Here is a 16,344-nt window from a genome sequence, read left to right on the forward strand (position 1 = left end):
TAATATTAATCTTATAGTGAAATCGAATAAGAATATTTTGGCAGAACAATGTTCTTCATCCCTCTCGTACCTTACCTTTGATGTACATGTATTGTCACCATAGTCTCGAAGCGTATACGATCTAGAGGAGTCAAATCCTTAACCGTTAAATCAATGAAATGATTTAACAAATTCAAAAATTTCGTATTGGTTCTCTTCATAATACCCCTATCGGTGCGGCATTTACGCAGGGCATATTCAGCATCACGGGTCCACAGCAATTGCACGCCAATTATACCCGCCTGGCCACAAAATGAGGCAAATTCTTCGGCAAAATTAAATTGAGGATCATTGAGAGAGATTGCCATTCCCGCCAGTACGGTTCGCATTGTGTCCTGCATTTCTTTGAGTAAACGATTTAACCAGATTTCAACACTGCCCGTACATTGGACGGGATTTTCCAATGCAATTTTTTCATGATTTGAAGAATTCAACGCCACAATGACATCCATACCCTGGAAATCAACCTGAAGCAAGAGAGAAATGTTAACATTTTCACTTATGATCCATCACTCTGACTGAGACTTACATATGCCACTGCATCAAAGATGCTTAACAAATGTTGCTGTATAGATGTGGGATCGGAGGATTGTCCCAGAATTTCCAATAACACTGGATCCGATACGAAAAAGAAACGAGGAAACAACAATCTCTTTGATTCCAAATAACCTGTCAATGACTTTTGACAAGTCTCCAATTGATCCAACAGCCATGTCAATGTATTGGCCAAATTCTCATCAGCGGTACAACACTCCACGGCATTGGGAATTTCCCGAGCCCTATACATTATCTTGACATAATTCTTGTCGATATTTGTAAACCTCTTTGCCTCCAGCGGCAATTGTTTGGCAATGTCACCACCCACAAACACTGCCTCCAAATAAATCCATAAATTCTGCACCATTAGCCATTTCTCCAGAATCTCTCCAGTATTTACCAGTTTGCTTAACCACAATTGTATGTCCTTCTTAAAGGGAGCATTATAACGATTCGATGACAGGGAATTCATTACCATAATACTATCCTCCAAGGCGGCAATGATCTCAAGGGTTTCACCACCCTTCAATACCAGTTCACCACGATTTTTGAACATACCCAGCTGGATATTTACCACCGACCAGTCAACCACCACCTGTTTCAGCTTGGCCTCAATATCCAATTCCTTGCCCGCACCCACACAAATATCTTCCACATCTTCTTTATTCTGCAGAATGGGTGCCTCCAATAGCTTACCTAGAGTAAATTTGAAACTCGTCGGATCAAAATCTGTTTTCAACAAAGTATTTAACCGCACCCAATGTCTCTCCTTCATGGCCTTATTGGTCATTAACTCCAGCAGCGGACATGTCTCATTGAAGTCGTCGATTTTTGTTTTCAACACAATATAGGCTGGCCACGTTTGCATACCTTTGGGCAACTTACGACATCGCACCTGGAAGTCGGCCAAATCAGTTGAGATTTTTTCAATATCTACCTCAGACCATGGCATTTCATAGTAGTCTGCAATCGTTTTCAACACTTGAATATACAAGGAATACAATCGATTGAGGTAATTAAATTCTCGTTTTCTTTGATGCAGTAGCGGATAATCGGTTACAGGTAAACCGAACAGCTTCTCTCCACTATTGTACATTTCATATTTACGCCACAACTCATCAAAACGATTTTGAAAGAGGAACACCCGATCACTGGCCTCTTTGGCGGAGATACCATCAACCATTGGCCCATTGGCTTCAAAGTCCAAATTAAATTGATCGAATTCTTGAACAAATTCAGCAATACCATTTGTTAATTCTGTCAGCAGGGGACCTTCCATTTCGGCAATGCGGTTCGAAACGTTTTTGGTCTGAAAGCGTGAATTTGAAGATAGATTAAATAAAGTAAAGAATAACACTCGTCAATAAAATTGAAAAATTTGGATGTTTCTCCATCAGCTCTTGTTTTTGAGATATAGCTCAAAATCGTTTTTATTTTCAATTTTTGCCCAGAATTTTGCTATTCTCCTATAAAAGTAATATTTTTTGTGAGTTTTTGGACACGAACATATCAAGGAGATTTTGTACGTTCGATACAAACAGTTTTTGCAATAATTATGGTGTATATATATCAACAAATATATTATACATACAACGGACTTTGTAAAAATTGCGTATTTTGGGCTGTATTTTTGGAGTATTCGGGTCATTATCGAGAGAAGTATGGAATATAAAAGTATACCGTTCTAACAAAAACTATTTAATACTTTAGTATGAGAAGTGTATGAAGAAATGAAATATTAGGGCAGTTAGGGGCTCATATCTCAAGAAGTATTGGCTTCCCCTAGCCAAAAAAAAAAAAAAAAAATAATGTAGTCATGATCACAACGGCTACCCGCTTTGGGTCACTAGACTTGCCCACGAAAAAAATATATCATTGTAATCAGAATAACAAGGACTACGTTCGACGAAAATTTCGAACAATCTTCGAACAGCCCTTAAACAAAAATTTGGAACTTTTATGTCGATCTACGAACTTTATTTATATTTGAGACTAGCAGACCCCGGTCCGCGTGCTGGCCCCTCGTAATGTGTTTAAATGACAACTTTTAATGGACTGTATGCTTGACAATTCAAAAATATGTATTTTCTACCTCACTTCTTCGGTCCATTGTCAAACCGAGGAGATTTTATATTTATTAACAGATTTTGTCTGCAATCTATCTTTTCTCTACGGACTTTGTCGGATTTTTCGTCCATTGCTGCTGTTTAGGATTTATTATCGATCCATGTCCCCTGTCCTTATCCAAAAGCGATCTAATTATAAAAGTTAAAATATTGGTTAAGTCGAATTTTCCCGCTTATTGAGACTTATATGTTTTAGTTTTTCATGGCTGATAGACCCTCGAAATTCGACTCCAAATATATAGCATTTTGGACCACGGAACATTCCTGAACATTTCTGAATATTGCATGAAATGCATAAAATATACATATCAACGGCAAACATTGAGCTTTTGCTGCAAATTGGAAATCGGTTCAGTAGTATTGGAAATAAAACACATTTAAAAAAACAGGCGTGGTCGGATCTTTAGGCCCCAAAGAAGTACCTAGATTGTAGATTAATCCGTACATTTTTAAACCGATACATGCGTAATTTTTGCCAAGATCCTACAGTCATCCGCATACGTTACGATTTCGATGCTGTCTAGAGGTTGTGGAATACAGGATAGGTAGAGGTTAAACTGTCTCGGAGATATCACCCCAACTTGGACAACTCTACGAGGCACATATAAATGACTATCCCACGTTTCAAACTTGGCCGGAGGGTTGTCTGCTCAACGTCCTCAAACAGTGTGAAGTGCCTGAAAATATCAAAGGCTTTTGACAAGTCAATCGCCACCATCACCGTTCTATCACACGACATATATGTGGAAATGGAGTTTAGTACTTTGCAGCTAACGGAACCCATGCTGATTATCAGCAACTGGATAGCTATTTCTAAAGCCTCAAGGATCTTTGCTACAGGCGACAAAAGCGAAATTGGTCTGTACGATTCACTTTTGCTGGCATCCATGCCCGGCTTCCGTGGCGGGACCAACCTGCCCATTTTCCAGACTTCGGAAACGATTTGTCGATAGCCACAGGTTGAGAACATGGAGATTCCATCAGGGACCAACGCTTTGGATGACTTAGCGTTCCTAATGACACTCGCAAGATCATTCATTGTAAATTGTGGTGGTTTGTGGTGGACGTATTACTGTTCTCTTCGCCCTGTCACTCCCGGAGTGCTCGACAAAGTGTCGACGGAAAATACTTGCGCACCTTTTCGGATCGTTCAGCGTAACATCGGCAAACGTGACTGATGTTCTGTCTTTCTTTTTCCGAGGGTTCGAGATTGACTTAACCGTTGCCTACAGTTCACACCGGCTCCAAGGTTACAACAGATGATTAAGCCACTCATTTCATATGCTCACCGACCAACCTGTTCAATTCCAATGTCAGCTACCTGATTCTAAGGTCACTGGGGTTGGCACGCCTCTGCCGAAAAGTTTGGTCTCACTTCGGGTATTCGACCAGCAAATATGGGGAGCAGCTTCTCTGGTCGTTTTTGAGGACCGAATGTCGCTTAATCTAACTAGGACGACTCACTGGGGACTGTGTTCACGTAGCATGCAGTAACATAGTCCCTGTCGTAGTCCCACTCATGGAGAAGTCCCAACCACTCCATACATCTATTGCATCTCACCGAAGCTTGTATTTGAGTGAAGATGCGGATGTCACAAACCGAGCAAAAATATGTTGGCACTGAGTTTTCATCCGCCCCGGCACAGATCAACAGAATCCAGAGCAGGCATTTCGGGGTATGCTGCTCCCAACACAGACAAACGACACAAATACAAACATGTGTACACTGAGGTGGCATCCGCTGGCCGGAACACGGGTGTTGTTTGGTTCCGGGTCAATCCGGTATAGAAAAATTCACCGCCGTGAGATTGTATAAAGTTTTTTCTTAAGTTTTGTGAAGGTTCCGACAGTTTTTTAGCGTTTGGGACATTATTTCAGGAAGTACCATCTTAATAATTGACTCAGAGAAATTTTCGATCAGGGGCCGTCGCCTCATCAATTATATGTTTGACTTCCTATATTTTTTCACCACGGTAGCGGCAATATATTCCGGAATGACGGCTTCGAACTCTTTTGGTCTGTGTTGGTATAGAGAAGAACCTCGTCGTCAACAACAACAACAAACGCAGCATTTTGCAACACATGTTGTTGTACATCGTTAATGCAATTCAATTGCTACGGTCTCCACAACAAGTCATCGAAATTGTAGATTTTATGAGTCGAAAAAACATCAATCCAGCTAAACAAAACTCACCGTCACCAGTAGCTGGCAACGTTGCGATGGTTACAACTTTTTTCGGAAGAATCGTTTAAGAAGCGGAGAATGAGGACTTGCCTTTCTTATACAACAGTCTGTGTAGTACAGACGCATCTCGCTTGAGCTTCACTCTCGTAACCCATATACGAGTATGGAATTTAGGGACTGCCAAGGTATAGGTGATGTATGTGCACAAACCGCCATTGAAGAGTTGTGGCCTGCGTTAAATGCCTGATATTATTTAGTTCGCATTTGGAGGGCAATAATTGTCTGGTGCTAGGGGACTTCAATGCTCATTATGAGCTTTGGAACTCCACCCTAGGCAGTGAGCAGAGGTGTACAGACAGCACTGGCCGAGCAAATTTATAGCTCCAAATATTGCACAGTGAACATAGACGATGATAAGAGGTGATTGTCACTGTTCGCGAGATATCACCATTGTGGCACCTGGTCTTATAAATCGCGTGTCCTGGCAACCCTTTATCTCACCAGTAACCTTCCTATTATTGTCCCCGTTAACAGACTACCCGACTTCATAACCTCTGATAGGCGTAATGGTGCAGAAACCATGGAAATATGATTGGCAATGGTTCGCAGCTTATCATAGCTTAACAGAGCAGGGATGGCAGCTCGGGTAGCTAAGAGTATTTCCTGGGACTTAATCCGAGCTTTTGCCGCTCGCTACATTACATATGTTTCCACAAACATCCCAGAGGTGACAAGGGATATTGTCTCATATCACTGAGTGCACCCCTATACCTATTAGCTCAATGACATGTGATTTACATTTAATAGCCGAGTCCGAACGACGTCTTAAGACACCAATTGTAGAGAAGTTTAGAAAATGTCACCAACATTACACTGAGGGTTATTTGCTACCATTGGAAATGTGATGTTGTTTTTCCTGGGAATTGAACCCAGGCTTTCAGTGTGCAAGGCGGGTGTGCTTACGATTGCGCCACGGTGACTTTCACATACATACCACCTTATCGAATACCCGCAATTATACCAAATTTCCTAGCTGAGGCGACGGAACTAACAATAATCTTAATGAGCTTCGTCATACGAACCCTGAAGTCCTTGGAGTTAGGGAACTTAATCTTGAATTTAACTGACTAGTAGGCGAGCATAAGCGGAAAAAGTGGCTAGACCACCTGAAGTAATGCAATATTGGTGCAAGATGAAGTAAATTTTGGGCAATGGTCAATTCATCCTTGGACACGCGAAGGTCTTAAACATAATTTATAGTCAGCTTGGATCGGGCGCCAGTAATCGCACAAGCGATTATATGTCCGGCTCTTTGAGGTTTGACTTACCCTTTTGGGTTGAATGTATTTCTAAACTGAACGATCTGACAATATATCGTCACCTGATATACCCAAAGACATTGAGTGTTACATCTTCGGACATTTCAGGTGACGATATATTTGCAGATGGATCCAAGATGGAGGAAGGCACTAGCACCAGTATCCTTTAGTTAAACACTCCAATAAGCTTAACGATAGCTATAACGTCCATTCATTTTATCAAGAAAGCAGCAAAGGTAGTCGGGGGACTTGAAACCAGTCTAACAGGATACGTGACTATATGCATATGTCTATAGTGTTGCGGGCTTAAGGCTCTCATGTCATGGCCATAAACTTTCTAACAATCCTTGCCTGCAGAAAGACTATGTGTGTTATACGCAATATCGTTAAACTTTGCTGGGTTCCAGGACATAATAATATAATGAGATATTGAGCAGTTTAACTAACTCGGATGGATCTAAGTCGATCGATTTAACAATTGAATAATCTATTAGGTCAACGATTTGCTGATCTGCGATTTCATAACGTAGAGCCATTTTCCTTCTTTCACTCCATAATATACGGATGAAGATTACTGTGAGACTTATTACAGGTCACTGTAGGGCTATATCTCTAACTTCAATATGGCACAATAGTGGCTTCGACTACTGTGGATATAGAGACGATGGAGCATCTACTTTGTAGGTGTCCCATGGTGCACAAAAGAAGTTACCGACACCTGGGTTGATACGGGATAGATACTCTCAATCTGCTTATCAGACATAGATTACATTGTCCTCTTTAAATTGGCCAAAAAAACATATCATGGCTTGACAAAAATAAACACCTAACTCCCCTATTTTCTTCTAACTCTCTCTCTCCCTCTATTCACGTGTGAACCATCGAATAACCATGGAATCCTCTCTAACATCCTCAAATCTATCAAGCAATAACACAATGGATCAAGGGTCTCCGAGTGAAGCGGTCACTTGTTATTAGTTGGCTGCCCGTCATTAAACCACGTTCGAGAAACCACTGCTATTTACGATTAGGTCAGAAGAAGGAACAATGGCCTCAAGTCGCTGGCCGTCAGTACTCAGGTTTCCGACAGAAAATCCTCGTTGACCTTTTATAAAGCAATAGACCGGTTTGTGGTAAGCTACGCGGCGTCAGAATACCGCCCACGGGACTTCAACAAGGTACCTCCTCACGACACCAATGGATCGTTTTCAGAAGGAAGTTATTATATTACTGTATCGTTGGGCCACTCCCTCTAGAGCGTGAATAACCTTCCTGATGTGCCTGAATGTGTCGGGCCTACCCACCAGATGGTGATTGGGATGGCTCTCACGGTAACACCCGAGCAAGTAAGGCAACGAAAGCATCACATTGTGTTCATGTACTGGAAGAATCTTTGCTTCCTCATGTAGATGTTTCACTGAAGACATGAGGAGGCAACTGTTGCTGTTCTCAGGGCGGCATTCTGGCAAGATTGAATCTCTTTCTAATGCGTATCAACTAAATTCGGGGACCAAACTGTCGCCGCATAGCTTACCACAGACCGACATATCGAGTTATATGTGGTCAACAAGGTTTCTTTATCTGCACCCCAAGTGCTGCCGGATAGGGCTTGAGGACCTTGTTTCTGCATTTCAGTTTGTCGCAGATAGCTGCGGCATGCGCGGACTGCGTGAACGTAGTGTCGAATTTTGGGGCAGTTTTTGTAATCATCCGCATACGTTACAATTTCGATGCCGTCTGGAGGGGGCGAAATACAGGAGAGGCAGAGGTTAAACAGTTCCGGATATATCAATCCACCTTGTTGAACTCCTTGTTTCACTCCACGTGGTTTGGACTTCTTGCTCCTGAATTCCACATAGACTGGCGTCCACACATATAATCAATTATCCAACGTTTCAAGCTTGGCATGAGGGTTGTCAGCTCAATGTCCTCAAACAGCGTGGAGTACCATCACTTCTCCATCACACGGCGATCCCTGATTGAGTCCTTGACAAATATATGTGGAGATGGTTAGCTATTTCTGACACTGGGGAGGACTAAGGCCTCAAGGGTCATTGCTACAGGCGAAGTAGCGGGACCATCCTGCCCATTTTCCAGACTTCGGGAACAATGTACATATGTACAATCTTGTGGACAGGCATTTATGATCTAGAGAGAGGCCCAAAAGTACAAACGATACCATCTGCATCAAAGAACTTATCAGGCATATTTTAATAGCATTCACAGTGATGCAGTTATACAGGAAATACAAAGTGTGAATGTCGTACTCGGAGACCATCCCCATCTATTGCAACAAAAATCCTGACGGTGTTGCAACCTCAATTGGTATTGGAACCTAATTGATACCCAATATATGCTCTGCTCTGAACATAGAAGAACAAGAACCAGATAACATTTACTCATTAGTCAAACAGACAGTCAGTCAGTCTGTCAATCCCTCTTCAGTCATTCAGTCACACAGTCATGACTCAGTCAATGATCACTAAAGGGGTGTTTACACTAGACATCAATGTCATACGACCTGAAATTTTCCATCGTTCTACAGTCGCTAATGTGTGCAATATTGGGGATTTTGAAATCACGTCTCCACATTGTCTGTGTGGGCAGATATGGAATGTTTTTACTTCGGGTCATATGGCATTGATGGCTAGTGTAAAGACAGACCCCTTAAGCAATTTTTCATATGCAGACGACAAGTGATGATAAAGTGGATTTTCAGAGCACGACGTTTCGCCCACTGCTCATTTTAAACGTTATATCCGTTAAGAACTACCCCAATTTTTCGATCATTAAATTTAGACCTGCTTACTTACATTTGTCAACATTCGATTAAACGATAACTGCAAACTATCAACCTTATCATAGTCATCGCGTGGTATATAAATATTGTATTGAGAAAATAGAACATAAGCATCGATTATGACACCCAAATGCATATCCATTCTGAAAAGAAAAACGGAACAGAATATAAACTCCACATTCTCCCACCAAACTGGCACATCAAACCTCTTACTCTATAAAGTTGTCACGAATCTTTTCCAAACACAACATTGCCAACCGGACATCATCCAAATCATTAATGGGTTTCGAGAGAATATTCTCTTGTTCTGAAATAAAATCAACCATTTCATCCAATTGTTTCTTGTAGCGGGCACTGAGCAGCTGGCCCAAACAATTTTTCCATTTTTTCGATTCTTCTACGAATTTTTCATAGGTTTTCTCTGTGGGAAAAGGAAGAAATGACAAATGAATTTAGCGATGAAATTAAATTCACAATTCTCTTAAACATACCCATACGAATTTCAATCGGCCCAATAACATGACGAGCTGTGGCGTTTTCCAATTGTTCGGCTATTTCATCGTAAAAAATAAACTTGTCTCGTATATCCACTGTAAGGGGATTTGTATTGACAAAATTCTCAATTATTGTTTCCCGCTCGGAGGACCATAAATACTTGTGTTTGTTGAAGATATCCTTGAGGAACTCATCGATATTTGGTTTGAACATCATAAGACCATTGGCCAGATTTGTTATTGCTCGCACAATTTCTTTTTGCTCGATAACATAACGGAAGTAATTGCGTTCGTAGCGGTTTTCATCTGAAATGGGAATAATGTTGGAATAAGTGCGAAGTGAACCTTATACAATTTCAATGGCCTATATGGGTAGGGATTTATATTTCATAATTGTTGCAGGCTAAAGATCCATGGTTCGAGAGACGTTAAGATAATAATAATAATAATTGTTCCACAAACATCGTAGATGGGACAAGGGAGACTTCTCTCATATCAATGAGCGCACCCCGATTCATATTAGCTCAATGGTCTACAGTTTATCGCCGAGTCCGAACGGGGTGTCTTAAGACACCATTTGTAGAGAAGTTTTACATGGCTGAAACACTCAGGAAATGTCGCCAACATTACTGAGGGGTATTTTGCCACCCTTGAAAATTGTTTGATGTTGCTTGGCCGGGGAATAGAACCCACGACCTACAGCGTGCAAATCGGGTGTACATACCATTGCACCACGTTAAGATAGAAACTAAGAAAGGAGAAACTTTTTTTCCGCAAGAAAAAAATGTCAAAGATGGTTATATCCAGTGGAAAATTATGACAAACATCCATCTTAAATCATTCTGCAAACCTGACCATTTTTACTTACCCACAGTAACACGCCGCTGCCTCCGTTCATAGGTCTTAGCCTGTTTACCCCAGGTAGTAACAAAATAATTGATTTCTGTGCAATTCAACACCGAGCGGTGAAAATCAGCTTGCAACACTTCCAAGTTGGGAACAATGCTGCAGCATGACTCCAAATCTATTTCTAGTTCGGTATAAAGAATGGGAGGTTGAGGATCAGTACGCCAATTGGTTCTGAAATGATTAAAAAAATTGATTTTATATGGATAATTATTCCGAATTAAAAATTTAAAAAAATAAATTTTATTCAGCTAAGCAGAATTGAGAATTTTTTGTGAAAAAATAATATTCGGCTAAGCTGAATTAAGAATTTTCTATGAAAAATTATATTCAGCTAAGCAGAATTGAGAAATTTCTATGAAAAGTTCAATTAAGCTAAGCTGAATCCAGAATTTCCTATGAAAACTTCCATACAGCTCAGCTGAATTGAAAGTTTCAATGAAAATTTCTGTTAAGAAAAGCTGAATTCAGATTTTTTTTAGAATTTTTCACGAAAAATTCTATTCAGTTAAGCTGAATTGAAGTTTTTCTATGAAAAACGCTATTCAGCTAAGTTGAATTGAAGTTTTTCTATGAAAAACACTATTCAGCTACGTTGAATTGAAGTTTTTCTATGAAAACACTATTCAGCTAAGTTGAATTGAAGTTTTTCTATGAAAAACACTATTCAGCTACGTTGAATTGAAGATTTTCTATGAAAAACACTATTCAGCTACGCTGAATTGAAGTTTTTCTACGAAAATAAAAAAACTATTGTGCTATGCTGAATTGAAGTTTTTCTATGAAAAACACTATTCAGCTATGCTGAATTGAAGTTTTTCTATAAAAAATTCTATTCAGCTGTGCTGACTTCAAGTTTTTCTATGAAAAAAATTGAATTTTCTATGAAAACCTCAATTCAGCTACGCTGAATTGAAGTTTTCTATGAATTGAAGTTTTTCTATGAATGTTTACCTTAAAATTTTCTTACCTTAAAATTTTCTGTCGCACAAAATCCAATGACCGTTTTGAACACCCCACCAAGGCCAAAATCATTTTCGAATTATAGTATGAAAATAAATCCATACAATCATTCCGTAAATGATGCAGCTCATAGCGAATATTTTCGTAATTTTTAAATTGTAAAGTTTTCAAAATGTCATCGGGTACCAAATATATTGTGCGATAGATTTTCTGAAATTGTATCCAATCCCATTTATCGATGGGCATGCTACCCTCTTCACGCCAATTGGAATCATTAATTTTATCCGGTGGTAATTGAAAAACTCGTCGACCTTTTGAATCCAGGGGACCAAAGTCCAAGAGTTCTACAAACATATTACACAAATCGATTACTGCCCTCTCCATGCACACCGATTTCTTTTCCAATTCTTTTTCAATTTCCATTCTCAAATTATTACAATTTTCATAGAATTTTTCCGATGATACAGGTTCCGAGGAGGGAGTGTACATGTACATATATTGTTCCAACGATTTCATTTCGTTCATAATACGTATTGAATCGATGTTTAGGATGGTTTTATAGAAGGTGGATACTTCGTTGATTTTCTGAAAAGAAAAAGTGTTGAAAAACTCGTTCTTACATGAATAGTTCTTCTTGTATTTTCACCATACCTCCTCCACACCCTTTACAAAATCTTCCAAATTTTCCGAAAGCCATGTTATGGTGGATAGTCCTGGTTTCAATAATACCGACACCTCCTTTAGCCTGAAGCGCATTATATTGATAAATACCGGAGTTATACTCCGACGCATCTTATCGAATTGTTGTATGGAATTCTTCAATGCTTCTGCGGGTTTTAAAATTATCTCTTTGCAATATGTGACCACAGAGGCTATATTCGGCACCTCCAATTTTAATTTCCACATCCATTCAGTTTCTTTTATCAGCTGCCTTATTGCGGGATCTAAGTTCACAGTATATTTTGCAGCATCTTTACTGCAATTCAAAATCGGCGAATTTAGAAGGCAGCGAACTTCTTCAGCATAATCGAACCAAGCTTTGTGATAGGTCATTTCATAGTGGCATATTATGCCATTGATATAATTGTAGTAGCGGACAACCCTTTGGGCTTTTTTGTGAGCCAAGACACAGGTACGGGTCTTTAGCGCCTGCATAGGGACATCAATTTTTTGAAAAATCGAGCGTATCCACATGATGCGACCAGCGACTGGGGGTAAATTCCGGGACAGATAAGGATTCCCTCTTTCTTCGTTGTATCTGAAAAAAATTTCGGAAATTTTCATTAAAGTCCATAAAAGAGGAAAAGCGGGACCTACACATCCTTCAGCTGGAACATTTCCTTTTCAAGCATCTCACAAACTTCCAAATAACGGCGATCCAGACATAAGCATTCCAAGTTCAGACGCTCAAAACGTTGCAAGATCAACAAAACCGATTCAGCTGTGGGTACATTTGTCAATTGTTGCTTTACGAACTGCTGCATTCCAACTTCCGCCTGCTCTACCTCCTTTACAAAGCGTTCATAATCTTTGTCGAAAGCATCAATTCTATAATTCAAAGGGTCATAGGGTTTGGAACTAATCACCGCCTTGGCATTCTTAATAATGGCATTGAATTTCTCCATTCCGCTAATGCGTATACGATCCAGTACGGTATAGGTAATTTCCGTATTGAAAATCAATTTGATCTAAGAACATAACACATTTAGCTTTAGCTAAGCAGGATCATATTCTAATACAACTTACCTTGTCCAAACGTTGCAGAAATTTCTCCAAGCATGTAAAAATATATACCGAAGATATTATCCATGGTTTTTCATTCGATTCGGCCATATCCTGACAGGTGGCATGGTACTGCTGCTTGTATACTTCCATAACTCGTCGACATTTCTCTATTTTTTCGATTACCTCCTTCGGGGACATGGTCCATAAATTCAAACGGCCATTATCGGTGAGGTAATTTCGACTAACAATTGTCAGCTGATTAGAAATTTTTACAAACAGCCCCGTTACATTACTGGGGGTATTGAAATAATGAGCCGCCTTGGATACATTGCGTATCGCTATCATTAAACCGGGAAGGCTGCTAATAATTTCATCGGGGGAGGATCTGAAAAAAAAAACATTAAAACAGTGCTATAAAACCATCCTATAGAAAACCTTATTCAGCTAAGCTAAATTGTTCAGCCAGGCTTAATTGAAGTTTTCCTAAAGGAATCCTTATTCAGCGAGGCTGAATTGAAGTTTTCCTAAAGGAATCCTTATTCAGCGAGGCTGAATTGAAGTTTTCCTAAAGGAATCCTTAATCAGCCAGGCTGAATTGAAGTTTTTCTAAAGCAATCCTTAATCAGCCATGCTGAATTGAAGTTTTCCTAAAGGAATCCTTATTCAGCCAGGCTGAATTGAAGTTTTCCTAAAGGAAACCTTATTCAGCTAAGGTGAATTGATATTATTCCATAGGAAACCATATTCAGCCAGGCTGAATTGAAGTTTTCCTATAGGAAGCCTCATTCAGCCAGCATGAATTGAAGTTTTCCTATAGGAAGCCTTAATCAGCCAGGCTGAATTGAAGTTTTCCTATAGGAAGCCTTATTCAGCCAAGCTGAATTGAAGTTTTCCTATAGGAAGCCTTATTCAGCCAGGCTGAATTGAAGTTTTCCTATAGGAAGCCAGGCTGAGTTGAAGTTTTCTTGAAGGAAACCTTATTCAGACAGACTGAATTGAAGTTTTCCTATAGGAAACCTTATTCAGCCAGGCTGAATTGAAGTTTTCCTATAGGAAGCCTTATTCAGCCAGGCTGAATTGAAGTTTTCCTATAGGAAGCCTTAATCAGCCAGGCTGAATTGAAGTTTTCCTATAGGAAGCCTTATTCAGCCAGGCTGAATTGAAGTTTTCCTATAGGAAGCCTTATTCAGCCAGGCTGAATTGAAGTTTTCCTATAGGAAGCCTTATTCAGCCAGGCTGAATTGAAGTTTTCCTATAGGAAGCCTTATTCAGCCAGGCTGAATTGAAGTTTTCCTATAGGAAGCCAGGCTGAATTGAAGTTTTCCTATAGGAAACTCTATTCAGCTAAACTTAATTCAAGTTTTCCTATAGAAAACCTTATTCAGATAAACTGAATAAAAATTTTCATATAGGAAACCTTATTCAGATAAGCTGAATTGAAGTTTTCCCATAGAAAACCTTATTCAGTTAAAGTTTTGAAAAGAAACTGAATAAGGTTTCCTGTAGGGAAACTTCAATTAAGCCAGGCTAAATAACGTTTACTTAGGTGAATAATTTTTCCTATTGGTATACTTGAATTCAGCCAAGGGTAACTAGGTTTCCTTTAGAAAAACTTGACAACAATATGGTTTTCTCACCTGTATAACGAATCCCAGCATTTTTGTAAAGATGTGAAATAGCGCACATTATCCTTGGCTTCGTTTAAGACCAAAGTGACTTGATTGTCAATCTCCACCCATTTCTGGAAAAATAAATGTTTGCATTATTGCCCTCCGATATAAATTTAAATATTTTCCTCCTCCACCTTGAGCAGCTTCGAAGATCTTGACAAAGTCAAACAAGCCTTGTGATTATTAAAAGCCTGTGATGAAACAAATTCCTTTATCGAGGTATATCTTGCCAGTACGCGACGCCAAAGGACCAACATTTGTAATGGACCCACATCAGGACTATCCCGTTGAATCTGTTTACCCTCAACCAAAATACCCTGTATTTGACGCATCCACAGATTGAAATATTTCTCCACCAACCGCACACGATTAACATCCTTTGAACTGGTCTCAATTTGAAATTTAACCAAAAGAAATCCCTTGAACAGTTCATGAGAAACTTCAAAATTGACACGACTCGATACGGTGGCCTCTGAAGATTTCAGGAAAACATTATACATATTCAGCGTGTGAAAGAATCTGCGTTTCTGTTCAAATTCGGCAACACCAAATTCACTGAAAACCTCTAAGGACTTCAAAAGGATGCGATCCATGAAGGTTTTTATGACAAATAAAGAATTGTCCTGTTGTTCCGCTGTCTTCCAGCATATAAATGATATATCTTCCGATACGGTACGATTATCGATTGTTTTCTTATTATTGTTACGATACACAATTACCCATTTACCAAGCAATTCGACCGCATCACTGCGCTGAACTATAGAGCGTTTTACAGTTTGTCGTTTCATAGATTCAACATAACGCCCGGAATCGGGTGGGTAGCCAATCATGGTGGCATAACTTATCATACATGCCCGAACACCATTTTTCTCAAACATTGCAGAGAGCAAGTCGACAAATCCCGGATCATCAACTACACCTGCAATAATTTCATCCGTCTCCATTGGGCCCATAAGATCAGCAACAATTTCCAAAAGATATCTATGATTTGCTCCCAACGTGGATATCCGCTGATGCCTCAATTCTTTCAGGTGCTGTAGACGTTTACGTTCCAACTCTTCCTTTTCCTGATCGGTGACACTCAAGCGCCGCATTGTCTGCTTTTGTATGATATGAGAGACACCAAATATTTTTCGCAGCTTTTTAATATTCCGATCAGGATCAATGGCCTTGACCTGTATGTAGTAGGAACTACGTTCATCTAGTTTTTTCTTCTTTTCTTCTGAGGACATTTTTCTAACTTCTTTTTTCGAATTAATTGATTTCAAATTAAAAAAAGTTTTCTTTATTTAATTAAAAATATATAAAATATAAAAGTATTTGAAGGTCGATGTCAATGTTGATATGGAAATTCTTCTGACACTATTGTCAGAGATTTGTTTCAGGTTCGAAATTAAAATGCCAAGGCGACTCGTTGATTTCAGTCTAGCCAAGGAAGTTTAGCTTTCCTAGTATTCCAGTCTGTCCAATACAGACCTAAATTGCCTGAACCAGGCTCTAATGACCCGTGCATGAAATGTATGTATGAAACTTCCGAGGTAGAGTGGCATTCAGTACTCGCCAATGACCAGAGGAGTAGT

At 39.6% G+C, this 16,344-nt stretch overlaps 1 protein-coding gene across 1 annotated transcript in view; it reads right to left on the reverse strand.

Moving 5' to 3' along the window:
• The window catches only part of kl-3 (dynein heavy chain 8, axonemal kl-3), a 54,517-nt gene extending 38,398 nt beyond the window's left edge, over window positions 1-16,119 (reverse strand). The window contains exons 1-12 of the mRNA XM_073971931.1: window positions 14,899-16,119; window positions 14,732-14,835; window positions 13,116-13,479; window positions 12,687-13,057; window positions 12,021-12,627; window positions 11,377-11,954; window positions 10,369-10,580; window positions 9,498-9,806; window positions 9,220-9,427; window positions 9,020-9,149; window positions 569-1,885; window positions 76-506 (exon numbers count right to left, since the gene is read on the reverse strand). Coding sequence (XP_073828032.1) covers window positions 76-506; window positions 569-1,885; window positions 9,020-9,149; window positions 9,220-9,427; window positions 9,498-9,806; window positions 10,369-10,580; window positions 11,377-11,954; window positions 12,021-12,627; window positions 12,687-13,057; window positions 13,116-13,479; window positions 14,732-14,835; window positions 14,899-15,996 — 5,729 coding nt within the window. The 5' untranslated portion in view covers window positions 15,997-16,119. The remainder of the gene's footprint in view (window positions 1-75; window positions 507-568; window positions 1,886-9,019; window positions 9,150-9,219; window positions 9,428-9,497; window positions 9,807-10,368; window positions 10,581-11,376; window positions 11,955-12,020; window positions 12,628-12,686; window positions 13,058-13,115; window positions 13,480-14,731; window positions 14,836-14,898) is intronic.
• Window positions 16,120-16,344: the final 225 nt, after the last annotated feature.

This window comes from Musca autumnalis, unplaced genomic scaffold (assembly GCF_047663935.1).
Source record: "Musca autumnalis isolate F117 unplaced genomic scaffold, ASM4766393v1 scaffold_3, whole genome shotgun sequence".
Classification (NCBI taxonomy): Eukaryota; Metazoa; Arthropoda; class Insecta; order Diptera; family Muscidae; genus Musca; species Musca autumnalis.